At 43.3% G+C, this 26,781-nt stretch overlaps 1 protein-coding gene across 2 annotated transcripts in view; it reads right to left on the reverse strand.

Moving 5' to 3' along the window:
* The window catches only part of LOC121287454 (probable phospholipid-transporting ATPase IIA), a 213,141-nt gene that overhangs the window by 98,464 nt on the left and 87,896 nt on the right, over nucleotides 1-26,781 (reverse strand). For both annotated transcript variants that reach the window (XM_041205352.1, XM_041205351.1), the window contains 5 exons: nucleotides 22,688-22,764; nucleotides 20,221-20,381; nucleotides 16,363-16,505; nucleotides 11,946-12,058; nucleotides 375-587 (listed from right to left, as the gene is read on the reverse strand). In XM_041205352.1, the coding sequence (XP_041061286.1) occupies nucleotides 375-587; nucleotides 11,946-12,058; nucleotides 16,363-16,505; nucleotides 20,221-20,381; nucleotides 22,688-22,764 (707 nt within the window). The remainder of the gene's footprint in view (nucleotides 1-374; nucleotides 588-11,945; nucleotides 12,059-16,362; nucleotides 16,506-20,220; nucleotides 20,382-22,687; nucleotides 22,765-26,781) is intronic.

The raw sequence follows: 26,781 nt of genomic DNA on the forward strand, positions 1-26,781 counted from the left end.
TCAAAGTGAAACCTGCAACTTCGCACAAATTTGGAGGAAAAGCAACATCAACTTCAGCTGCTCTGACACACTGTGAAGTAGTCAGCTTCAGATTATCAGTGTCCCCCTGTGCATCCCAGAGAGATAGTAAAAAATAAATCACTGTTATTCTAGTCCGTAGAATTATGGACTTCCTCTTTATACCACTTAGCAACAAAAATTCATGAACTAACAAGCTCAGCATCTGAAAGTATGGAGGATATTATCTAACAAACTTAGAAAAAAATGAATAATAAAAGGTAAACCCAGCTCATTGCAAGTGGAATTGGGTTTCATGGTGAAGGACAATTGCTGGAGAAGGAAGTTACACTACTGGGTAGTTGAGAAGGACTAACCTCATCTGGACTGGCTGCTTGGTAAATCCGACACGCATCCTCATAGTTTTGCTCAGCTTCAGCTCGGTCAGTTGAGTCAGGCCCATGAGACTCATAGACAGGTGTAACATTATGGCACAGTGCAATCGCTTTCACTGCTTCATGAACACGGACGCTGACAGTTTTACGTATTTTAGGAGCTGTTGAGGGGGGCTTATCCTGTAAAGCCGGTGTCTAGAAAACAAGAAAATCCCACTTTAATTTAGCACATGCTTTGCGTACACCATTATTGAGGGGGGACAGAGAACAATGCAAACAAACTGGAAGCAATTTGCAATTAGAAGCTAACAAAAGCATTGGTTATCTTCAAAACAAGTTAGACTGGTCTGAATATTGCAATTTGTCCCCGAGTACAGTAACCATTATTATAATGATAGAAAACAAATATATATCCTAGGCACTTTTACATTTGGCATTGCTGTAGTTTGAATTGTGGATGAGTTAGGTCTGTCTACCAGCTCCCTGAATTTGCATAATTAAAACTTGGTTCCTTATCTTAATAGCTGAATTGTAATCCCACAAAATGACATTGGTCTCCTGTAATTCAAACAACAGAAACAGAAAATATAAAAATGCTTTCTGAATAACAAAACAAACTAAACCCTGACAGGCATGGCATTTGTTTATTGGGAGAGGGAAGGTAGCTGCAGTATAATAGTGCAATATAATTAGGAACACACAGGTTGGGGAAGTTTTGTGGTGGACAAATGCACTCGTAAACATGGCTTGGGTATCTAATTTTTGGTCATTATTTCATACTTTTAGCTATTTTTTGTAAGCAATATAATATCTGAGATGTAGCCTGCCAACTCTGGCTAGGTCTTACCCATCTTTCTAATTCCAATTTTGCTAGCCATCTTCAAAAATTCACAAACATACCAGTAACCTATACGCAGGTACAACCATAGCCCACATTTTATGGTTAAGTATTCTTCTTTAGAGTAATACTGTATTACATTCCAGTAATAGGAAGAAGTACATTAATGGAACAGATGTGAGTCATCATCTTGCATTACTGAGCTAAAAACTTGAATTTAATTCAGATTAAACAGGGTAAGTATCAATGACAAAATATCAATAACAAGTTTGGCATGGATTAATGCTAGTGAAATGATGAAAACCGCCGGATTATTGTTAAACCCAACTGGTTTACTAATATCCTATAGGGAAGAGAAACCCACCACCCTTACACAATCTGGTCAGTCCCACACCATTGTACATGGTTCACTCAATTCCCTCTGAAGTGACCCACATCAACGTCCTTAGTGAATCTAGTGCCAATGTTACCCACACTCCAGCAAATTAAATAAAAAAGTTTCAAAACGCTCGCAAGAAGAAACATGAGATTGTACGATTGACTAAGGATATCATCGTCCCAGATTTGCACTAAGTGTGGTAGTGGGCTGGAAAAAGGACATTTTACCCGCTGGCCGCAATGACAGCTTTTCACCCTGTATTGCCCCATTCCACCTCATTACTTATGCATTCCTGGGAAACACTCCAGGTTGCTGGCAGGGTGGCCTCTGATTCGCTCATCTCACGGTCACCTCAGGCCTTCAGTAAACCAGGTGCCATATTTAAAGGGCGCTCCTGCACAAAGCGAGCACTCTTCAAGTGATATGGAGCTGCTGGGAACTGATGGCTGCCAAAGGGAGGAAGTGTGATGCCCCCCAGATTTAGTGACATCACCCTCGAGCACCTACTGGACACCCACCACAAGGTCCTCTACCCCGGTTACCAATACAGCATGGGAGGCAGTGGCAGCAGAGGTCAGCACCAACACCCTGCAAAAGAGGACAGCCATCCACTGAAGGAAGAGGATGAATGGTCTCATCTGTTCCACCAGGGTAAGTCACTCTTCTCATCACACCCAGCTCTCACTCATAAACCCATCACTCATCCACAGGGATCTCACTCCTCAAGGGACAACACCACTAACTCTCACACACACCCATCTCCATCAGGCTCATATCCTCTGGAGCTCGCATCCTCATTCCTGTCCATGGCTCCACTCGCCACACAAACATTTCACACACTGCCATGTGTCCTGCTCACACTCTCTCCATCTGTTCCATGCTGGAGAAGCTGGCTCACAACAGGATAGGGTCCCAGACTAGGGGTGGAGTGGACCACATTCGGCCCCTCCCTCACTTTGCGGAGTGTGCCATTGCGCTAACTGGTGAGGATGTGGACCGTGCCTGTGGCGACTGTGAGGTCAGAGTCGATCACCCGCGTGAGGATCCTGCACCACATCATCCCTCCCTCAACACAATTGTGAGTGCTCTCTCTCTTGCTTTTGACTCTGCTGCCATGCACTAATTATCTCTACTTTGGTTCACAGGGAGCTCTGCCAAGCGACCGACACCCTCAGCCAGCCAGTCCCACAGCTCCATCCAGCTCCACAGCTCCAGCCAAGAGGACACCTCCTCCAGTGAAGAGCTGAAAATAAGTACTTAATAGGTGGATATCCATTAGCTGAATCAGGCAGCAGAAGACATTCTGTTCTATGTTAAACTATAGTTCAGTACGAATATCAGTTTCCACTCTTCTCTTCGGGATCCTTTCTCTGTTCAGACGCAAAAACACCCTTACTAGGGAAAAATGTAACTCTTAAGTACAGGCTTCAATGAGCATCATCTGCTCTCAATTCACTCTGAAGCTTGTCCAGGTTTGTTCTCAAAGGGACCTACGTTTCTAACATTGTCAATAAGCAGCCAGGAAGACCCATCACAGTGCCACACCCTCCACCAGCACAGAGACACACACCTCTGCGGGACCTAGAACTAGAACTGGCTTAGGTTCACAATCTGGTGGTCACCACATGGACATGTGTCTGCAGCAGGAGGGGGCAAGTTCGACTGAGCTCCCTGGCACTCAGAGGACTGCTGAGACAGAGGCATCTGTGAGATCCAAGTCTGATGTCGAGCCTCTGGATTCGGCCTTCGAACTCATCCTGGAGAGTCAGCAGAAGGTGGGGGAACATCACGCAGAGCTGTTGGAAGTCCTCAATAGAGTGGCACACGAGTCGGAGGGAGCATCCGCTTGCTCTCTGATGAAGCGGTGCCCTCATGTACACGTATGGAGGTCTCCATGTGAAAGATGGTGAATGCCATGGAGACCCTGATGCAGCAGAATGCGGAGATACGTGCAGACCTGCACTCCATCGTGATAGCTATGGGTGAATTCCTGCAGTGGCAGCGTGAGGGGGAAGTGGGGAACCTCGATGTCCTCCCATGTGCTCCTTCCCCTCAAGGAGTCAGGCCAGAGCCCTTGGGCACCCAAAGGGAGGATGAGCAGCAGCTGGACACCCCTGGGTCATCCGCTCAGGGATCTGAGAGGCTGTCCTCTCCTCTGAGACCTCTTTGCCTGTGACCCCCGAACCTCGTCTTCTGTCACAGCACAGGGAGCAGCGGGCCCACAGGAGGACAACCAAAGCAAGCCATGGCCCTCAAGGCATCGGCTCTCCAGAGAACACATCCCAAAGTCATCAGAGGCAACAGAGCCAACCATTGCACAGGCTGTCTCCAACCCTGCTACAGGTGTCAGGGCAGCACCTAGAAGAAATGGTAGACCTAGAAAAGTTAAGAATTTCTGATCACATGGTTGCACGGATGAACACATTGTGTCACCTTATAATCTGAAAACGTATTCACTTCCGCTGAATCATGTGCAAATGAAGCATCAGCTTCATTTACAGGTGCTAGCGAGAGTAGAAATAATAGGATATATCGGATGAATATGTGGCTGAAGAAATAGTGTAGAGGGGAAGGATTCAGATTCCTGGGATATTGGGACCAGTTCTGGGGAAGGGGGGACCAGTACTGACAGGATGGGTTGCATCTGGGCAGGACCAGGACCAATATCCTTGGCGGGGTGGGTGTTTGCTAGTGCTGTTGGGGAGGGTTTAAGCTAGAATGGAAGGGGGGTGTGAACCTGAACAGAGTGACAGAGGAAGGGGAAACAAGAATAGAAATGAAAGACAGGAAAGTAAGAAGCAAAAATGGAAGGCAGAAAAAACAAGGGCGAGAAACAAATGGGGTCATAGTGCAAAATAAAGCTAAGATGACTAACAAAGTTAAAAATACAAGTCTAAAGACATTGTATGCACGGAGCATTCGTAATAAGATAGATGAATTAACAGCACAAACAGATATAAACAGTTGTGACATAGTTGTAATTATGGTGACATGGCTGCAGAGTGACCAAGGATGGGAATGGAATATCCAGGGGTATTCAATATTTAGGAAGGACAGACAAATAGGGAAAGAAGAAGGGGTAGCACTGTTAGTAAAGGAGGAAATCAATGCAATAGTGAGGAAGGATATTGGCTTGGAAAACCAAGCTGTGGAATCTATTTAGTTGGAGATAAGAAACACCAAGGGGCAGAAAATGTTGGTGGGGGTTGTCTATAGGCTCCCAAACAGTGACAAAGATGTAAGGGAAGGCATTAAACAGGAAATTAGAGACACATGCAATAAGGGTAGAACTGTAATCATGGATGACTTTAATCTACATATAGATTGGGCAAACCAAACTAGCAATAATATTGTGGAGGAGGATTTCCTGAAGTGTGTACGTGATGGTTTTTTTAGACCAATATGTTGAGGAACCAACTAGGGAGCAGGCTATCCTAGACGGGGCATTGTGCAGTGAGAAAGGATTAATTAACAATCCTGTTGTGCGGGTGTCCTTGGGGAAGAGCAACCATAAAATGATAGAATTGTTCATTACGATGGAGAGTGAAGAAACTGAATCCGAAACTAGGGTCCTGAATCTAAATTAAGGGACCTACAAGGGTATGAGGCGCGAGTTGGCAATGATGGATTAGGGAACCTTACTAAAAGGGTTGACAGTGGATAGGCAATGGCTAATATTTAAGAAACGTATGCATGAATTACAACAATTATTCATTCCCGTCTGGCGCAAAAAATAAAACAGGAAAGATGGCTAACCATGGATTACAAAATAAATTAGGGATAGTACTAGATCCAGAGAGGAGACATATCAAATTGCCAGAAAAAGCAGCAAGCCTGAGGCTTGGGAGCAGTTTAGGATTAAGCAAAAGTAGACAAGAAGATTGATCAAGATGGGGAAAGTGCAGTATGAGAGTAAACTTGCAGTGAACATAAAAACTGACTGTAAAAGCTTCTATAAATATGGGAAGAGAAAAAGATTAGCAAAGGCAAATGTAGGTCCCTTACAGTCAGAAACAGGGGAAATTATAATGGGGAACAAAGAAATGGCAGAAGAATTGAACACATATTTTGGCTCTATCATCACAAAAGATGGCACAAATAACTCCCCAGAAATGTTAGGGAACCAAGGGTATAGTGAGAGGGAGGAATTGAAGAAAATCAGTATTGGTGCTAGAGAAATTAATGGGGTTAAAGGCTTAAAAATCCCCATGGCCTGATAATCTACATCCCAGAATACCAAAGGAAGTGGCCCTGGAAATATTGGATGCTTTGGTAGTCATCTTCCAAAATTCTATAGACTCTGGAGCAGTTCCTACAAATTGGAGGGTGGCAAATATAACCCCACTATTTAAAAAAAGGGGAGAGGAAAAAACAGAGAATTACAGACCAGTTAGCCTAACATCAGTAGCGGGGAAAATGCAAGAGTCTATTATAAAAGACATGGCAACAGAACACTTGGAAAGCATTAACGGGGTTAGACAAAGTCAGCATGGGTTTATGAAAGGGAAATCATGTTTAACTAGAGTTTTTTGACTGGAGTTTTTTCAGGATGTAACTAGTAGAATTGATACGGGAGAACCAGTGGATGTGGTGTTTTTGGATTTCAAGAAGGCTTTTTTCGATAAGGTCCCACAAAAGAAACTAGTAGGCAAAATTAAAGCACATGGGATTGGGGGTAATATACTGGTAAGGAGTGGGAATTGGTTGACAGACCGGAAACAGAGTGTGGGAATAAATGGGTCTTCTTCCGGGTGGCAGGCGGTGACTAGTGATGTACCGCAGGGATCAGTGCTTGGGCCCCAGCTACTCACGATATACAGAAATGACTTGGATGAGGAAACCAAATGCAATATCTCCAAGTTTGCTGATGACACAAAACTGGTTGTGAATTGTGAGGAGAATGCAAGGAGGCTTCAGGGCAATTTAGACAACTTGTGTGTGTGGGAAAACACATGGCGGATGCAGTATAACGTGGATAAATGTGAAATGATACGCTTCAGTGTGAAAAACAGAAAAGCAGAGTATTTTTTAAATGGTGACATATTGGGAAATGTGGATGTACAAAGGGATCTGAGTGTGCTTGTACACCAGTCAATGAAAGTATACAGGCAGGTGCAGTGAGCAATTAGGAAGGCAAATTATGTGTTGGCCTTCATTGCAAGAGGATTTGAGTTCAGAAGTAGGGATGTCTTACTGCAGTTTTATACATGGCCTTGGTGAGACCATATCTGGAGTACTGCATGCAGGTTTGGTCTCCGTACCTAAGAAAGGATGTACATGCTATAGAGGGAGTGCAGCAAAGGTTCACGAGGCTGATACCAAGGATGGCAGGACTGTTGTATGAGGAGGGATTGGTTCAACTGGGCCTGTATTCACTAGAGTTTAAAAGAATGAGAGGGGATCTGATTGAAATGTATAAAATTCTAACAGGGCTAGATAGACCACGTGCAGGGAGGATGTTTACCCTGGTTGGGGAGTCTAGAACCAGGGGCCACAGTCTCAGGATATGGGGCAGGCCATTTAGGTCTGAGATGCGGAAACATTTCTTCACTCAGAGGGTGGTCAACCTGTGGAATTCTCTACCACAGAAGGCTGTGGATGCTGGGTCACTGAGCATATTTAAGAAAGAAATGGATAAATTTTGTATATTAGGAGCATCAAGGGGTATGGAGAGAAAACAGGAACATGGCATTGAGATAGAGGATCAGCCATGATCATATTGAATGGCAGAGCAGGCTCGAAGGGCTGAATGGCCTGCTCCTGCTCCTAGTTTCTATGTTTCGCGAGTCCTCCCCATGCATCCCCTTCCAGCACTAGCAGTTAAACTGCACGCAGCTAGACCACACATGATCCTGGAGGGAGAAGTGTGTGTGACAGGGCTTTTCAGAGCCTCATGCAAGTTCTCTCCCACACACACACGGGGGCTTCGTCCATCACACTCATCTCAATATCCTAAGCATTTTCAATGCTGCCTGCTAGGATTCTTTCTCAGTTGTCCATCTGAGCTGACCTGCATCTCCGGCCACTCACTGATCACATTCCCATGCAGCACCTGTGCCGTCCAACACACGGCTCTTCTCACTTTCGATTTCAGAAGCATGGCAGTTGCAAGGTATGTTTTCAGCTCCCCGACCTTTCCTCTCTCCCACACCCATGTCCTTTGCCCCCATCACTGTTGACCCCCCCCCGGCATCACCTTCTACCTCCCCACCATCACCTACCAACCAGAACCTGGTCATTCCAGGATGTCCAGACGCATGTTTCCTATCTTCCTGAGAATCCCACTCCCTTCCACATTGACCTCCCCGACCACCTCCTTCCCAACCCCAGAGTCCGTGTCTGCTTCCGAGTCCCCACCAACCATCCTTGCTGTCTCTTTGACCGCTACCATCACACCCTCACCTTCCCACCCTTCTGGCTCACTCTACCCAGCCCCACCTCATACTCACCAATCCCTCCAACCACAGTTACCCTCAGTTCACTCCCCAGAAGGCAGTCATCGACTCCACAGAACACGCCCCTTGCACGTTCACCTGGACATTTCCACCTCCCCCCCACCTTTACCCTTCCTCCACCCTCTTTCTTCCAACTGGACTCTTTCACCACCTTCCCCCCCCACCCCCCCAAGACTCCTGCCTCCCTCTGAAGTCCTTCCTCTCTCCCAGGCTCCTTCCCTTACACCTTCCTCCCCCTTTAAACCTACCTCCTCAGTTACCACATTCTCCCCCATTACACCCTCTGTACTCCTCCATCCCCCTCAACACCTTTGTTTCCCTCAAAAATCTCACCCCCCTCATTCCCCTGCCCCAACCTCACCCCCTCCATACACTTTCCTCTCCCAGTCAAACCCGGACCTTCCTCTCCCACTCTCCCAAATACATCTTCCTCTCCCACTCACAGCTGGGACCTTCCTCTCCACCCCCTCGATGATCATCCATAGTATACCACGGCCAAGACACTGATGTCCCAAAGCAGCCCCCAGACATCAACGGAGAGCTCCCACCTTCTGTGAGCTGTTTCACAGAGGAGCTATGTCCATGAGAATCTACCCAGCATGCGGTGCACGTGTTCCTCCAGGGTCTGGTAGTAGTGGGGCTCCAGCATCATCTTCTCCTCGGATGTCCACGATGTGAGCAAGGCCCTAACAGTAATTCCAACTTCTGCACGCCACACTTGTCAAGACGTGTTCTGGGCCAGCATGTTTTTCCACCGACGTGGGCGGCAAATTTGACATGGATGGGATGATTCCGGTCAGCAGGGCTTATAATTAGATGCAGATGTATTAAAATGATGTCCCTGACTTTCGGCAGTGGGAAATGTGGCCTGCCATTGGCTGTGGAGCGGGCAATTGCAAATTGGTTTCATGATGGCATAAACCTGATTTTTGACCTTCCCGCCATATCGTCCACTCATGCCCGTCATGACGCCTGACATCAACGGGGATGGAAAATTCCGGCCTAATTCTCTTAAAGGTGCAGGACCCTGAGCAGTATCTATTTATCATCATCAGTACCAACAGAGAACTTGAAAAATCATAAAAAAGCAAAACATATCGAGCTTACTTTACTTCATGGTAGCTTAATATCCCAGAATAGGTTAGCCTGATGGTGGAATTGATAGTTTATGCTTCTATTGCAAGATTAATGATAGCTATGTTGTACCATTGCAATTTCTGACAGCTAACAGCAGAAATTTGTAGCTAGGGAGCATTTTACATGAATGAAGTGGGAAATAGAGTCAGGCTAGTCAGTTAGAAGAATAAAAATCCTTAGCTGCCCCTAGTTGTTCAAAGAAATTGGATAGAGTTTTACAGTTAAGATATTTTTGCTGCTATAATACGTTTATCAGTGCATGCTCACAGGTGATCATTAGGTGGACATTTTCTACTTTCCCAATGTTTTGCCACCAATAGATTGCTACATCTCAAAATCCAAATGTTTGAAATCATTGTTTTAGCCACTGAAAAAGGCAAGAACAGGCCCTCAGGTTAGTCACATAGTGACATGTAATTGGGACACTCAGAGGCTAGCTGGGACTCTCCACAGCTCAGCAACCTTATATAATGGATAAATGAGCCAAAAGGATTGACGATTTAAACCTCATTCTGTACCATGTCATACGGGGGAGAATTGTTTCCCCATCGGGGGGGCTGCGCACTGCCATTTTATGGGCCAATTAAGGCCCCCCTAGCATGAAGTGCACCCGGAAGCACTGAGTGCTCCACTCCATGTGCGGGTGGGGGGAGGAGGGAGATTCGGGGCCTGCGCTCTTCCGCGCATGGGTGTGAAAGAGCGCAGAAATTTCCGAGGCAAGGAGCTGCCTCAGGGAGATTAAGTTAAATTTTTCATAATTGAAGAAAAAAGAAATTTCAGACATGTCCCCTCACGTGACAGTCTCACATGAGCTGGGACATGTCAATTAGTTTTAATATAAAAATTTTTTTGATTTATAAATCCTTCATGAAACTTTATCCCACCCATGGATGAGGTTTCATGATAAATGCGAAGGTTGCCTGGCTCTTCACCTGCCTGCCAACCTTAAGATTGGACAGGCAACCCTGTCAATTGTTTCAATTACTTTTTAAATGGCCTGAATAGGCCTTTGACAGTTCAGCGGGCGTACAGCTGACTCCGGTGCACGCCCACCGAACTGAAGATCGGAATGGCGCGCAGTGACATTGGGACGCACGCCCGATATCACTGCGCATCATTTTACATGTCAGCGAGCGGGACCCACCCCCACATGCCAACCAGAAGATTCAGGCCATGATCTCAGTTAGGGTGCCAGTAGCGCTTCTAAATGCGGCTTAGCGTCCTTAGATTAGAGGGGTGAAAATCAGCCTTTTGACTAGCATCCAGCAAACATAGATAGAAATGCAAATTTGTGGGTCTTAGGTGAAAGCAACATTTGACTGGCTGTGGTGACTCTGCAGCCAAATTAAATAGCCAACTCTCACCACTGGGACTCAACACATCAAATAATGGCCAACTTTGTGCAGTACTACAGAATGACAAGTGTCCCTGAACTCATAACCTAGTATGAAATCAATGCCTCCAGCAGAAGTGAAAGGGACAAAGTGAGTGGGGGGATACAAGTAAAATTGCTAACAAAGAAGTGGAAGGAAATTGAGAAATCCTGGATAGGAGTGTACAGTTCATAGGCTCTTGTTATTTAGAATAAAGAACCACTGTTTAAATGAGAGTTTAGACATTAACTCTACATGGGTAACCTGACTCTGGGACACAAACTATTTTGAGTTAGATTGTATTTTTCACTTGGAATGGGATATTTTGCATTAGTGACTGACAATCAGATAAGTTACCAGAGTTTTACTTTAATTGCCTAAAGACCTCAAACAGATGCTGCAACAAATTGGCATTACAAAAGGCATGGGTCCTTTCAGATGGGGCTTAAAAATATTGTACAGGAAATACAATAAATTATAAAGAGCTAGTAGTAATGAAAGGGATAAAGGAAAGGTTGGGATGATGGAACCCAATGGCAATAGGAAATGACAGAGTGAAAGTAGTACACAGGGTATAAGGCTGATGGTTCATTCACAAGCCAGATGTTCACACACTTGTATTTTCCTCCCTTTCACCTCTCTTCTGTTTTGAAGAATTAACTCATGGCTGGGTATAGTTTCACAGGTACCAGGCACCCTCAGGTACCTTGACCTTTCTTGATATATTGAACCTAGACAAAATGTAGCAGTAGGCTAGTCAAATGGGTATGAATCACATTAAGAGTCCAATCATATCCGAATCACATCAGAGTCCAATTATATCCCTGCTGTCATCACTCACAAGTGTAAATATATAACAGGACAGTGATCAGGACCTGGAACTTTTGCGAATGCTAGATCACATCTGCTGTCCTGGTTCATTCAGCTGACATGGGACTCTCCTGCTCTCCATTGCAAGGTTAATCACTGTATATACCACAGGAGAGTAGAAAATCACACTTTCAACAGGATTGAAACAAAATTCACTGTGTTGACCTGTTACACCAATGTGCAGTCCCTCTCACACTGTAAAATACAGTTAAATAACTATAAGTTAATAAATTGAAACTTGAATAATAAGTGAAGGAAATTTTGATATTAAATGAATTAAGAAATTAAACATCATAATAATCAGTGTAAACAACTGTATAGAACAAATGAGAAAGGAGCACACCAAAGCCATGATGATGTCATAGGCTTTATAAATCACTGAAAGGCATCTAGAGTTTCACTGTTCGTTTCCTCAGTAATGGAGATCAGGGGCCTACGGTAAATTATTAGTCTGAGCAGTAAACAGCATTGGTAGAAATTCGTCATTTGCAACACTATTACCTGTGTATAAGCGCTAAAAACATGGCTCTCTACTTCATCCATAGAATCCATCCCATAAGATACTGTACCCAGATGAAGACGCCTGAACTGCATCTCATTCTTCGTAAGAGTTCCTGTGAAATGGAAAGGCCAAGTTAACAATTTGAGATCTTGGAAATTTATGGAAGTACAGTTCAATTTCTTATCCGACTGCCTTCAAGTCAGAACCTAGGCACTCAGTGATTGTGATTATGTCCATTGGAAGACAACATCATTCAACATGACACTGTATTCACCTGACCTCAGACACAGAGTATAATTCTGCCTTAGTGCAACTGCATATGATGGGTGACAGCAAATTGGGAGTCCACTTTATAGCTCTCCTGATTTTTAATCTGAAATTAAAAATTGAGAGAGATGTAATATGGGCTAGCCATTAATTCCCCCTGTTTTACACCACTCCATGAAAGTCAAAATTACCTGCACTTTTCAGCAGGTGTCAATGGACTGCGATCAAGAGTGGCTGGTTACTTATCCCTCCCTAGCACAGGAATGCAGGGATCAATTGTAGTGCCCCAATTCCCCTTCTTAATTCAGGGGTACAAAAAATAAGTATAGCACTTAGTACTAGCCAGCCAACCGTATCCAATTCAGCACAGAATGAGATTTAATATGGAGGTGTTGCACTTACCAACTGGGCCACTTGGGGAACAACATCCCAGCTTAGAAGTTACCTGGCTTCCTACCTACAAACTGATAAATTCCAGTAGTCGGAGAAAAAACTGGCATACTAAATACTATATTAAAATGACGGTTACGCTAATTTGTCTCCATTGCAGCATCTATAGTTGAAAAAATAAATCTCTTCTTTAAATTACCCCCCACCCTGCCTTCCACAGGCAGACCAGAGTCAAGACGGCTGGGATTTTATAGGGCAGCAGTGGCCCCATCCACCGATTGGAAAGTCAGGAATAACACCGCCTTGGCCAGTTATAGGAGCCCAATCCGATTTTATGTGTAGAAGGCAGCCAACTGCCTACAGTCAGGGCTCCTACGTCTTTAAGGGCTGAGGTCCCACCCACAAGAGCTGCCAGCTAATCAGATGGTTAGCAGCTCTTCAGTCCCAACAGCACCAGTGGAAGCCATGTCATTCATAAAGACGATTAACGTGTTTCCAAGGCAGCAATCCTTGCAAAGTGGTAATCCCTCTGTGAGATGCAGGGTGCCCAATCAGGAGCTCTTCCCGTGCCCTAAACCTGCAAGGAGGCCACCAGGGTATACCTGGTGTTCTCTCCACATGGCAAAGTGCCCACTCACCACTGGTAAAAATAGCAGTGGTGGGAAGAGGCACTTAATTAGACACTTAAAGGCCTCAATTGGTCTAAAGACTGGGCGGCCATCCATTACCTTTTCTGCTGCATGGCGGCAGGATGGCAATGGGCACACCAGCCCCTGCCACCTTACCCCAATGTCACCCATTCTACCCCCTTCCCCACCCCACCACTCACACCTCCCAGCACACTCCCTGGGACCCCAAAAAAACAGGCCAAACTTATAGAAAATTTGCAAAATCCAATTTGTTGAAGATAACACTCCACCTTTCACAGACAAATTATACCATTGATGAGACCAAGAGAGATGAGGTCATGGCAAGAATCAGGGCCTTATTCTAAATAATAAGATTATTATGGTTTTTACATTGTCTTTCCATAAATGGAATTTTCATAAAAACATGTTTTTAATCTGATCTAAAGGTTTGTCAGGTGTAAAAAACTTGAAGTGCTCACACTTGAGGAAGTTATCCAATACAAAATGCATTCCAGATCCAAATGGTTTGGGATTAGAATGGTTGGATTATCATCCTTTAATATAGTTTATATTACGCCTTCTTGGGGATACCTAAAGGAAATCCTTTCAGCAAGCGATTTGACTGCTTGACATTAAGAAGATATCTGTGACTTAACACTCTCTCTCAACGTTTCAATACCCCCAAGACAAAGGTGCTAGATTTTCAAATGCCCATGCGCGTGAGGTCAGGTGCGTGTGTGCTTTGAAAATTGCGCTGCCGGATGGTGTGCCCATCTACTAATGCCTCCAAAATGTACTGCAATTTTCGACTTGAGTAACTGTTTGGCGACTTGAGGTTGCTGGCCCTCTGTTCTCCTGCGTGCTCCAATCTTCAAGGCAATGGCATACACAGTCATGGCTGCTGGATGCCTTTGAGCATGGCACTCCCGAGCCAGTTCTTGCCCCCAGGCAGTGGCTGACACCACTAATTGAACACCAAACTTGTCTCTGGTCCAAGTGGGGCTTTGCCTATTAAAATAGTGTTGCACGAGCAACATAGGACACCCAGAAGGACAAGGGCAGCAGATAGTTAGGAACACCACCACCTGGAAGTTCATCTTCAAGTCACTCACCATCCTGACTTGGAAATATATCACCGTTCCTTCACTGTCGCTGGGTCAAAATCCTGGAACTCCCTTCCTAACAGCACTGTGGATGTACTTACACCACAAGGATTGCAGCGGTTCAGAAAGGCAGCTCATCACCACCTTCTCAAGGGCAACTAGGGGTGGGCGGTAAATGCTGGCCCAGCCAGCGAAGCCCACATCCCGTGAATGAATAAAAATAAATAAATAAGGTCAGGACTTGAAAATGATCTGAGCGCTGGGTTTCCAAACCCCAGCTTGAAAATCCAGCTCTAGAATAGTTATGTCAGAGAGCCTCATCTCTTGTGTAATTTTAGTGAGCTTCATCTGCATCACCTTGATATCTTTCCTAACGCAAGGCAGCCAAAACTGAACATACTATTTGAACTCAGACCTAACCAATGATTTGTCTTGGTTTAGCATTCATCTTTGCTTTTGTATTCTGTGCCCCATTTATAAATCTAGCAGCCTAAATGAGTGTGTATTCTTTTTTACAGCTTCATCAACTTTTAAAGATTAGTAAATCTGAATCTTGAATGTCTCCTTTCCTGTTAAAGTTTTACCATTCAGTGTAAATGTCCGCTCCTTACTTGCCAGCAGAAGAATTGGGAAGAAGCAGAATATTTCTGACCAGAGGCTATTTCTCCTCAAAAAGGGAAAGCACAGAACTCCATAAACCGTTTGTCACTCACCCTAGTTTTCCTAAGATCCAAATTCATAACATTAAAAACAGTGACCTATTCATTTATGAGAAACTTCATTAGTTTTCCACAAAAGTTTATAACGCACCCAAGAACATAAAAGGGATTTTCTGTGTCTTTAAAACAACAAAATTCAAGCCTGCAATAATATTTTGGTCTGGTGATCACGAGCTAAAAAGCTGCCTGAAGGAAGAAGGTAACAGAGCGATTTAAGGAACAGCAACAGAAAAAAATATTAAATGTTTCACTTCCTGAGGGGATTGCTCAGTCAGCTATGTTTATTTTGTCTCAGATTTTATTCAAAACTCTTTATTCTTCTTCAGAGACAGGCAGCTTATTATTAGAAAGTTGCTGGGGCAGTACAGGATGCTGTGTTACAACATCAATGCTCACAGTGAATCTTAGTCATACAATTTTACAGCACAGGAGGAGGCCATTTGGCCCATTGTGCCTGTGCGGTTCTCTGAAAGAGATACCCACCTAATCCTATATCCTTACAAATCTTTGTTTTACAAATTTTCATCCACTATGCCTTTGAAAACCATTACGGATTCTGCTTCCCCTGCTGCTGATGCAGCATTCTAAATCTTACCGCTGTGTGAAAAAAAATTTATAATCTCTCCCTTTATTCTTTTTGCAGCGATCTTAATTTTATGCCCACTGCTGACTCACTGAACAATGGAAATTGAAGTTTATTCAAGTTTACTTTATCAAGGCCTCTTTTAATTTTGAACATAAATATTCTCGCAACCTTCTTTGCTTTGATGAAAAGCTCCAGTTTTTCAATTCTCTTCTCCTAACTAGAGCCTCTTATTCTTTTTATCATCTAATAAACTCTCTTCCTTAGCCTCCCTATGGCCTTGATAACCTTGAAAGTGCTTGTGGATGGACGTCAGAACGCAATCCCAACATAGAATTCTGAGGTGCAGAGGGATCTAGGTGCTCTTGTGCATGAGTCACAAAAAGTTAATATGCAGGCACAGCAAGTAATCAAGAAGGCTAATAGAATGCTATCCAGAGGGCTGTGTGACTTTGGAACTCTCTGCCTCAGAAGGCGGTGAAGGCAGGGTCACTGAATATTTTTAAGGTGGAGGTAGAAAAATGAATCACTGAACACATGAAGATTCCTTCGGATAACTAAATTAGGAGCTAGGCAAGGGAATCAAAAGTTATCAGAGGTAGATGGGAATGTGGAACTCGAAACACAAACAGATCAGCCATGATCTTATTGAAGGGCAGAGCAAGCTCGAGAGATCGAATGGCCTACTTTTACTCCTATTTCGTATGTTTGCATATAACCATTACCTGTCTTGTCTGTGAGTACATAAGAAATTCTCCCAAGCTGCTCTGGAATGGTGCTGGCCCGTACCAAAGTGCCAGGAATTTTAGAGTCTTTCCGAATCATCAAGCTGTAGACCATCTTTCCCATATCCAGGTTGACACGTAAACTGTACGGATCAGAAAGAACATACATAAATAAGACCTCAACATTTATGGCCACAGAAACAACTAAATAGTGGCTGAATCACTAAACACATGAAGATTCCTTCGGATAACTAAATTAGGATTTGGCCAATCATTTTTTGGGCTGCAAAAATAAAATATTACATGAGTTTCAATGCCACTGTAGTAGAAAAATATTTGGCATGGTTTCCAATTTATAATGAACAAGCCAGATGAGGTTTAGTGGAACTGATGTCACCACAAAATGCAAATATACTAGGGGTCTGTGGGGAAATATTATTTTTATTCTTTGCTGTCCTCCTCTCTTCAAAGGCATGAACATCTTGCTGACATACATTTCAGGTATCTTCTAATACTTCACCCAAGCAAACATTTATTCAGTCATGAGCCACGTTCTGATGAATTTAAGGCAACTATGCAACTCCATGAAACATTACTATCCAAGTCTAATCCAAATCTAATCTGTCCTGGAAACTTTCAACAGGGGTTGTTGAACATTGACAAGAATCCAGATTAACTTTTGCCCTTCATCAATCCAGTATCATTAAAGCCAATTACAACACCTTGAATTTCACCCTTGTTAACTCAACACAAAGCAGGGATTTTAGCCTAGCTCCTTCCTACTTTGTAAGGTTCAGCTGGTTAAATTCATTGAAGCACGAACAGAACCATAACTTCAAAACAGGGGCAAGTTTGGATTGGCTGGGAGGTTGAAGTGAAAAAAGCCTGAATCATGATTTAAGCACACCTTCAACCTGCCCACCTCTAGTTTTAATGGAGGCAGGAAAGTGGGTGGACAACGTATCTGCTCCAATGAAGCAGGTTAGCACTTTAAGTTTTATAATGAGGCTACAAACCTCATTGTTGTTCCTCATTTGAAATTTAACAGTGGGCTGTCAGACACAGGAGCCAGCTGGGTACCTTTTCATTTACCTGCTTAATCCAGCATGCTGCCAAGACAACCTCTCACAAACAGGTACCCACCTCTCCAGAGGCTCCCAATTCCCCCCACCGGTAACCACACTGCCCCCACCCACCTCACCATAAGCTCCAAGAATCGCTCCCACCGCCCCTCCCCCCACAACCCTTGGGATCAGCTCTTGTGGGCAAGGTCCTACCCTGTGTGGCGGCCTCAATTGACCTGCTCCCTGCCCAACTGGTAGCCAAGACTCGCAAAACTTTCTGTGACATTACATGTACACTGTGGAGTAAATCTGCAGTGTGTGGGAGATTTCTAACTTCCACACTTCCCATGCCTTACCACTTTCAGTGGGTCAGATAGGATAAAATCCAGCCCACAGCTTTTGTTCTTTAAACAAATCTTCCCAGCAAGCCTTTGCAACCTAATAAAACATATTTCTCAGGCAAATATTTGGAGATCTCAGCTGGGATGTGCACATTTGTGTGAACGTATTACTGACAGGACTTAAAGTTAGCATACACACAAATGTTATTGCTGATGTCAATAAATGTTTTGATAGGTGTATTTAGACAAAATGGAAATATCCATAAATATTAAGATTCAAAATTAAAGATGTTGACCTGCCAAGATTAATTTGTTAGCATAGAACTGCTAAACCTAACCATTAACAAGCTATTAGCAAAATTGTTACAAACATGCTCTGTTAACTCATCCTCATTCCTCTATATAGATCCTATACATGGGCAGACACAACAGAGTCAACTGTGCATCAGTCTTTGTATGAGGAATGGGGCCCATCCTACAGGGTTCACTCTAACATAAATACTGAGCTCCTTTGATGGTTCACCAAGTTTCTGCAATGAATAGCTGAACCTTAAGAACCAGGAGGGTCCTGGGTTTGTACCATAGCCTGAGCCAAGATGGGTCATTTTAGTTGGCTAGGCTGTAGCAGTATTACAGTTAACACGGCTAGGTTTGAGAGGATAAAATCAACCAGGACTTGTACTCTAATCCCTGTTAGATATGCACTAGTCAGTTGACCAGAGGTTCAGTCTCTACTATGATCACTTCCATGAAAATTGGACTGCCATCACCAAGGTAGACACATAAAGAATGAACCATTGGGCAAGATGGTTGGAGGTGAAGGGAGGTGTGATTCTTGAGAGGAACCATTCCCAGAGTCAACTCCTTCATGAGAGGAGCAGGAAAAGACCAAAAGAAAGGAAAAGAAATACAGAAGATCTAAAATCAATTATTTATCCTTTTTTAATTCTCAGGGGTCTTATTTAGGTATATGAGGATAAGGTATGGCAATGCTGTAGAACAAAACATTTTGCTGCCTCAACTTTGCTATTTTTAAAATCATTAACCTCATAAGAACAACCTTTCCCCAGCCATCACTGTGGACCTTGAACAAGATTTGCAGCTGAGCACTCACTGCTAGGCACTACGTAGAATGACATTAATGCACCAAAGCTTTCTGCTTTGACTACTCCACATGTCCACATTCTCATCAATATATCTAAAGAAATTCCTTCTAAATTTATTATTTGTGCTGTTAGTGGCTCCTTTATATTTGCACGCCCTTTTTTTCTGGGATCATCCACAAGGATAAATAATTTTTCCACATCTACCATACTAAAGACACAGTCAGGTCTTTTCTTTTCTAGAGATAATCTTCAAAGCAGTTAGGTTCAATTCCCTGCTCAATTTTTGCTGATAATTGCATTCTCTCAATTCTGGTAACATCTTTGTAAATCATTCCCACACTGTCTTCAATGCTTCACTATCTTTTCTGTCAGAGTTGTATGACTCCTCTGAAAAAGCTGTAGGATTATCATGAAAACAAAGAAAAGCTGAGTGCAATTTGAACAATAGAACCACTTGGGAAATCTCTTGCTCTCTCTTATACCTTTTACTGTAGAGAGACCAGAATGGTCCATATCTGTTTCAACCAAGGTTCCATGCAAAGTTAACATTACCTACCTGATTAGATATTCAATTCCACCAGAAATGAACCCAAGTATTTTGTTTGGACTTTAAAGCTAAACCAACTTGTGTTGCTACACTTAGTGACTTATCTAAGTATATTCCCAGATCTCTTTGCTCCTCTATTGTATTTATATCTTACTTTCCAAATAATGAATGGCTTCTTATTCGTTCTACAAAAATGTACCACCACACTTTTTTGTTATGCTGAATTTCATTTGCCATCTATCTATCCACTTTGCAAGTCTTTTTATGTCATCTGTCTTTTTGGGGTGGTCTTCTACATTACAGCTATTTCCTCTAACTTGATACTTCAAATTTCACCACTACAGCTCCGATGTCTAAGTCTATATCAATCATTCACTCTCTGTTAGTCCATGAAACATCCCTTAACTCCTACTTTCTGTTTTGTAGCTAATTTTCAATCCATTTGGTAACCTGGGTCAACCTGTCCTAAATGTTGTCATGATTTGTTTTGTGCATATTGAAGGTCTTCTGAAAGTTCATGTATATCACATCCACTGTGTTGTCCTTATCTACTCTTTGTGTAGTGGGAATGGCATCTGCAGGGATCTGTTGTGAGACCATTATTGCTTACCATGTGCGTAAATGTTTTAAACACAGAAATTGGCAAAATAGTTAAAAATTTGTTGAAGATACCAAATCGGGGATATATGTAAAATATAAATTGATAGGGCAGAGGACATAAAAAAGAGATTGGAAACAAAAGTCTTAAAAAGATTGCTTTTGGCAGGCAGAAACAGACCAAATTCAATTGGTGCATTTACCTGATTGGAACTATTTGGGAAAACAGAAGGAAGAAGCGAAACAAGTGAAGATACCAGCGACCCCTGAAGTGCTGCAGGGAGATCATGACAAGTGACAACACCACCAAAGCAACAAACAGGATCTTCATTAAACAGTTCACCTCCAGGTCAAACAGCCCCATCTAGGAGGGAAAAAAAAATCAACAAAACTGTTTCTGTGCATGTATATCCATAAGTTTAAGGCTTCACAACATTGTCACATATTCATAATTCTATATGAAATCATGTTACTGTACATGTAAATACACAAATATCATTCAACATTGTCACCTGTGAGAAGTGACAGCTATCCTGCTTGCGACCAAGAATAACGATACGAAAGCTATTTAAGCAAAGTTGCCAGATAACAAGAGATACTGGGAGGTTATTCGATTATATTATCCATTTTTTAAAAATTGTATGACTTCTAGCTCTGGATTAGATTTAATAGAGGACAGTGAACCTAATTCTGGTTCTGTTCCCACTCAGGGTACCAGACTTGATGCCACTCCTGCTGCCACCTTGTGGTGAGGAGATGGGGCAGCCCTCAGTCAAAATTTAATAAGTGCTAATCTCCAGATGAAGAATAAACTGTTCAAATCCAAAAAAATCATAGTAACTTGAAGTGGATGCTTCACAATAGTAATTTTTAGCTTGCATGTTGGGAAACCATGCCTATTTAAATACATGGATCAGAAGTGGATAGCTACCATTGGGAGGCAGGTCAGTCATATTTCAAAGGAATTGAATCCCATTTTGTCAACCTCAAGCTTCAAAGTACATACGAACAAGGGCATACGTACAAGGAGCAAGAGTAGGCCATTCAGCCTCTCGAGCATGCTCCACCATTTAATAAGATCATGGCTGATCTGATAGTAACCTGAAATCTGCATCCCACCTACCCCCGATAACCTACCACCTCCTTGCTTACCAAGAATCTATCCACCTCTGCCTTAAAAATATTCAAAGATTGCTTCCACCACTTATTCAGAAAGAGAGTTCCAAAGACTCACGACCCTCAGTAAAAAATTTCAGCTCATTTCTGTTTTAAATGGACAAGCCCTTATTTTTAAACAGTGACTCCTAGTTCTAGATTCTTCCACAAAAGGAAACGTCCTCTCCACATCCACCCTGTCAAGACCCCTCAGGATCTTATATGTTTCAATCAAGTCACCTCTTACTCTCCTAAGCTCCAGCGGATACAAGCCCAGCCTGTCCAAACTTTCCTCACAAGACAACCTGCCCATTCCAGGTATTAGTCTGGTAAACTTTCTCTGAACTGCTTCCAAACCATTTACATCCTTCCTTAAATAAGGCAACCAATACTGTACACAGTGCTCCAAATGTGGTCTCACTAGTGCCCTGTACAACTGAAGCATAATCTCCCTACTTTTTTTTTTAATTCCCCTCACAATAAATGATAACATTCTATTAACTTTTCTAATTACTTGCTGTACTTTCCAACCATTATTTTCGAACTATAATTGACTAGTTACCGATAGGTTTTATTGAAAAATTTTGTGCTCACCAAGGTGGAGGTTATTATTACTGAGAAATGGAATTCCTGTCTGTCTCAAAAATTCCCTCATAATCAAGAACTTCCAAGGTCAAACATAGCACAGCCAGGCAGAGTAAAATTCTCTCTACTTTGCACCTTAGCCCCAACCTCAGAACAGCGTCAACTACTGAATCAATGTAATATTTTTTTTTATTTATCCATGCCTGATATCCTGTGCATCAAATGAACAATTCATTTTTAGTTAGGCCTATCCCCACTAGGAAATGTCTGAAGCTGCCCAAAACTCATTTCCCCAAAAGGACCCCCTTACAGCTGGCAGAGAGAGGAAACGTTGATAGCATTACCCTAAGCTGAATTTGAGCATAATCTACAAATCTTTACCTATCCTGGTGTACAGCATATTAAATTTTATATATTCTAGTACATTTCCTTTGGGACAGCACATTTATTTTTTAGAATGGAGTACACCCAGCAGCTGGAACCCATGAGACTTTAATGGGATTTCTTGTTAGTCCCAGAAATATCCCTGACAGATCAGACATAACCCAAAACCAGAGATTTTATTTTAAAATTTCATTGACATACAATAGACAGTAGACATCTGAATGCATAATTTTTTTTCTGAGAATTTACACATCCAATCAGATAAGCAAAGAAATTCTCACACCTTTCAACTTAGAGTTTGTGCAACTTCTGCATCAATCCTGTGAAACCTTTTCTAAATGTCGGTGTTTATAAATCATCATAACAAATGAGGAATGGTTTTCTGCACCATTTGCTAGAACAATCTAAAATTTTCATGAAACTTAACTAAAATAAACATTATTAAAAATATTGAAGGAAATTTCTTAAGTGTTACTCTTTACATGGGAGAGAGAATTATGGGATTTATTGCTAACCATTTTCTAGCCTAAGATTTTCAAACTGCACCTTGTTCTTTGGGTGAGAGGTGTTCATAACACTTCGCATCTCTTTGCCTGTGTAGATAACAACTCCCACTGCAGTACCTTGAAAAGAGATCACATCAGAAAACACAAATAAGCAAGTAGCACAATAAGAATAAACTTATTTTAAATGACCGACAAATCAATCTGCTCCACAGGTTCAGTGGGTGCTAAAATGGTCAACAAGCTGTCTATTGCACTTTAAAAATGTGAATGAAATATTACATTGTATAGGGTTAGGCAACTTAGGAAAGTCCCAGGTTTGATCGCAGGCCAGTTTGAAGTTAGGCAATCTCCACTAGCAGGAGTAAGGATGCTTCAGTTGGCACAATGTCCCTGGGGTTGGGAAAGGGTAAAAAGGTGGGAAGGAGAGAAAGGTGTTGAAGGAGGGGTGAAGATGGAAAATACACTACAAAGGAAAGAAAAATGGGAGCGGATATAACAGCCTGATGTTAATTTCACAAAATTTCAGTACTGGATTCTGAGAGTCTGCATCAGTCAAGGGAACTCCTACAGGCTTCACTGCATCAGAAAGCCACACATGGTAATTTGAACAAAGAGGCATTTGAGGACTTGTAAGTCAGAACGGAGTAATTATCCGACTGCTCTATCACAACTGACCTTGCAATTTTACTACTGTGTATGGGGGAACACACAGCCTGCAGTGTCTTTCAACACAGTCACACTTCAAGAGAATAGAAGGCCATTATTAAAAGCAAAGCTTTGACATTTTGTTAACACAATTTTGACACTGAGCTGTATTATCTCATTTTAGTGCTATACAGCATACAAAATATTGGGGCATCACTATCTACTGGAATACACATTGGGCAAGTGGCGCGAAGGGCATGTGGTATGGTTGCATGGTGGCTCTAGCTTGAAGCCCTCTCACTGGGCCATAGGCAATGCACAGCAACAAGTGAAATGTATGATTTGACAAGCAGTGACAATGGTATTTTCTACACTAACCAAATGTATCAAAAAAAACCACTACATATGAAACATATCTAATGATTCAATTGAACTAATAAAGGGTGTACAGCAATTACCTAAGACAAAAAGCAACTATAACCAGTGAATAAATTAATAAACTATTATTTTAAATGTTTGTATGCTGAAAATATTCAGTTTATATTAAATTTAAGCTGCTTGTGCCACTGATACAACCTACAGCACAGTAGTGATAAATGGATTTACAAACAGAACAGCCACAGAATTGGAGGAAACAGTCCAAACTTTCTTCTGTATATATTCTTACAACAATTTAGATTTTGGAACAGTAATTTTGGCCAAACATATAAACTGGTGAAGATGGCCACTCAGCTCCTGACCTTATTATAGCCTTGGTTCAAACATGGGCAAACGAGCTGAACTCCTGAGGTGAGGTGAGTGTGTCTGCCTGTGACATCAAGGCCTCATTTGACTGAGTGTGGCATCAAGCAGCCCTAGCAAAGCTGGAATCAATGGGAATCAGGGAGAAAACTCTCCACTGGTTGGAGTCATACCCAGCACAAAGGAAGATGGTTATGGCTGCTGGAGGTCACTGCAGGAGCTCCTCGGGGTAGTGTCCTCGGCCCAACCATCTCCAGTTGCTTCATCAATGACCTTCCTTCCATCATAAGGTCAGATGATTGCACAATGTTCAGCACCATTCATGACTCCTCAGATACTGAAGCAGTCCATTTCCAAATGCAACAAGACCTGAACAATATCTGGACTGACGAGTGGAAAGTAACGTTCGCGCCACACAAGTGTCAAGCAATGACCATCTCCAACAAGAGAAAATCACTATCACCCCAAGATGTTCAATGGCATTATCATCACTGAATCCCACACTATCAACATCCTCGGGGTTACCATTGACCAGAAACTGAACTGGGCTAACCATATAAATACTGTGGCTACATGAGCAGGTCAGAGACTAAGAATCGTGCAATGAGTAACTCACCTCCTGACTCCCCAAAGGCACAAGTCAGCAATGTGATGGAATACTCCCCACTGTCTGGATGAGTGCTGCTCCCACACCACTCAAGAAGCTTAAATCATTGCAGGCCAGGAGCCCCTCAATACTCCTCCAGAGTCCTTGTGGCCGCAGCTCATACTGGAGAAGCTGGTAGATGTGAACAACCATATCCCGGGACATACGAGGGCACCTCTGGCATTACCTTTTGCTCATCTCCAGATAAGAGCACAGCCGGCGACACACCCATGATTGGGGTAATGCACGTCGTTGCAGTGGTCCATGCTCACCAGCACCTTGAACATCTGCCTCTTGCTGCTCATGCCTTTGCTCCTCATGGCCCTGTGCCAACTGGCATGGGCCCTCCTTCTCCTCACTGGATGAGAGCCACTACCAAGGCATTGCCTGCAGCTTGCATCATGAATGCCTCAGTGGATGTGTGAATGAATTGAAGTGATACATTGTGTGAGCATGTCCTTTACAGGTTTCCCTCCATCTCAAAGCCAGTAGGCAAGTGCTAAGCCCTTCATCTGGCCTCCATCTAGACATGGCATCCCCACCCCATCCCTTCCAGGTTAAGGACACCCTGGAGGACCAGAGATGGGCGGTCATTCCATTCATACATGACTTTGTATGGAGACATTGTTCTTTGACCAGGGTGATGACAGCCATGTGTAAGAAGCCTCACGCAGACACTTTTCTGCTTATAGAGTCCATTGCCTTGGTAGCATAGAATGGCTAACCGCATGACCCCTTGTCAGCCATGAACATTCACCTGGGAGGATGGAAGTTTGGAGTTGTGAGTTGGCTACCCTCCACCAGCCCCTGAAGGCATTCCACCTCCCACCCTCCCTTCATCCCTGCGTCTGACTGCAGCTGATGGCAAATGGCACAGAATGAACACCGGCTCCACACCTTGCTGGGATCCTGATATTAAGAGGCGCATGAGCCAGAAACAAATCGGCTGCCGTGTAGGCTTCGCCATAGAGGGGAGAACAGAAGTGAGCATCTTTGAAAACCAGTTGGCCACTCTTGGTGACCTTGAACTCCACTCACCCGAAATGACCCTCCACGCACCTGGAGGGATCTCACTTACTGACTAACTGGGTCGTCAAGATTAGTTTTGAAAAATGGTGCACGTCACCTTTCAAACTTGTTCCACCACCTTCTACCCTCCCTCTGTCACCCACCAACATCGCCCCACCCAGCAACACAGAGCCACCAAATATCACCATTCCATTCCTCTCTGTCACCCTTGAACCTACCCCGGTTACCCTGGACCCTGTCACGATCCACCTCCGCATGCCTTTCCTCACCTCAGAGCCGACATCTGTTTCTATCCCCATGCCCACCATGACTGTGCCCCATCCATAATCCACGAGACCTGTCTTGTGCCCCTCTGTAACCCACCTGATGAGACCTTCACTTACCAGACTCACCCTGGACCTGCCGCCCTACCATATCCAATGCCCAACCCCCACTCTGACTGTGACTTTTCCCTCCTATCACCAATACCTTGAGTTCTCCCCTCAGGACCCAACAATCGAGACCATCAACCCACCTGCTAAGAGCCTCTTCCTCTCCTCACCAACCCCCGTGCATTCTCCTTGCCCAGACACTCTCTCTCCACCATTCCCCCCATAAGTCTGCCACCCTGTCCAGCCTTTGTTCCACCCTACCCCACCCAGCCTTCCAGCTGTTGCCTCCCTCCATTGGCTGATGACACTCAAGTGAAGTTATGAGAGGTCCCCAAGAAGGAGAAGGCAACATCTACTTACCTTTGGAGGGAGAATTTAATTTTGGCGAGATGGCCTTTTAATGAGCATGCATGACATGCTAATGCTTACAAGTACATTCCCGGCATTGTTCATCGGGAAGCTCGACCCACCTTTAACTCACCTTAAAAGTTGGGAGGACAAAATTTCAAGAGTTTATCCTACCATCGGGAAACAGTTTTTTTTCCTCCTGCCAAATTAAACACACCCGACCCTCATGATTCCTGCTGCTAGTGGGAATGGAAAATCCCACCTATAATGTTTGTTAATCGTGTAAATGAATATAGTCACTATCATTGTTCCCTTTAGATTTTCTTTCCCATGTGTGACCTGTTTGCTGCATTG

The sequence above is a fragment of the Carcharodon carcharias genome, chromosome 14 (genome assembly GCF_017639515.1).
Source record: "Carcharodon carcharias isolate sCarCar2 chromosome 14, sCarCar2.pri, whole genome shotgun sequence".
NCBI lineage: Eukaryota > Metazoa > Chordata > Chondrichthyes > Lamniformes > Lamnidae > Carcharodon > Carcharodon carcharias.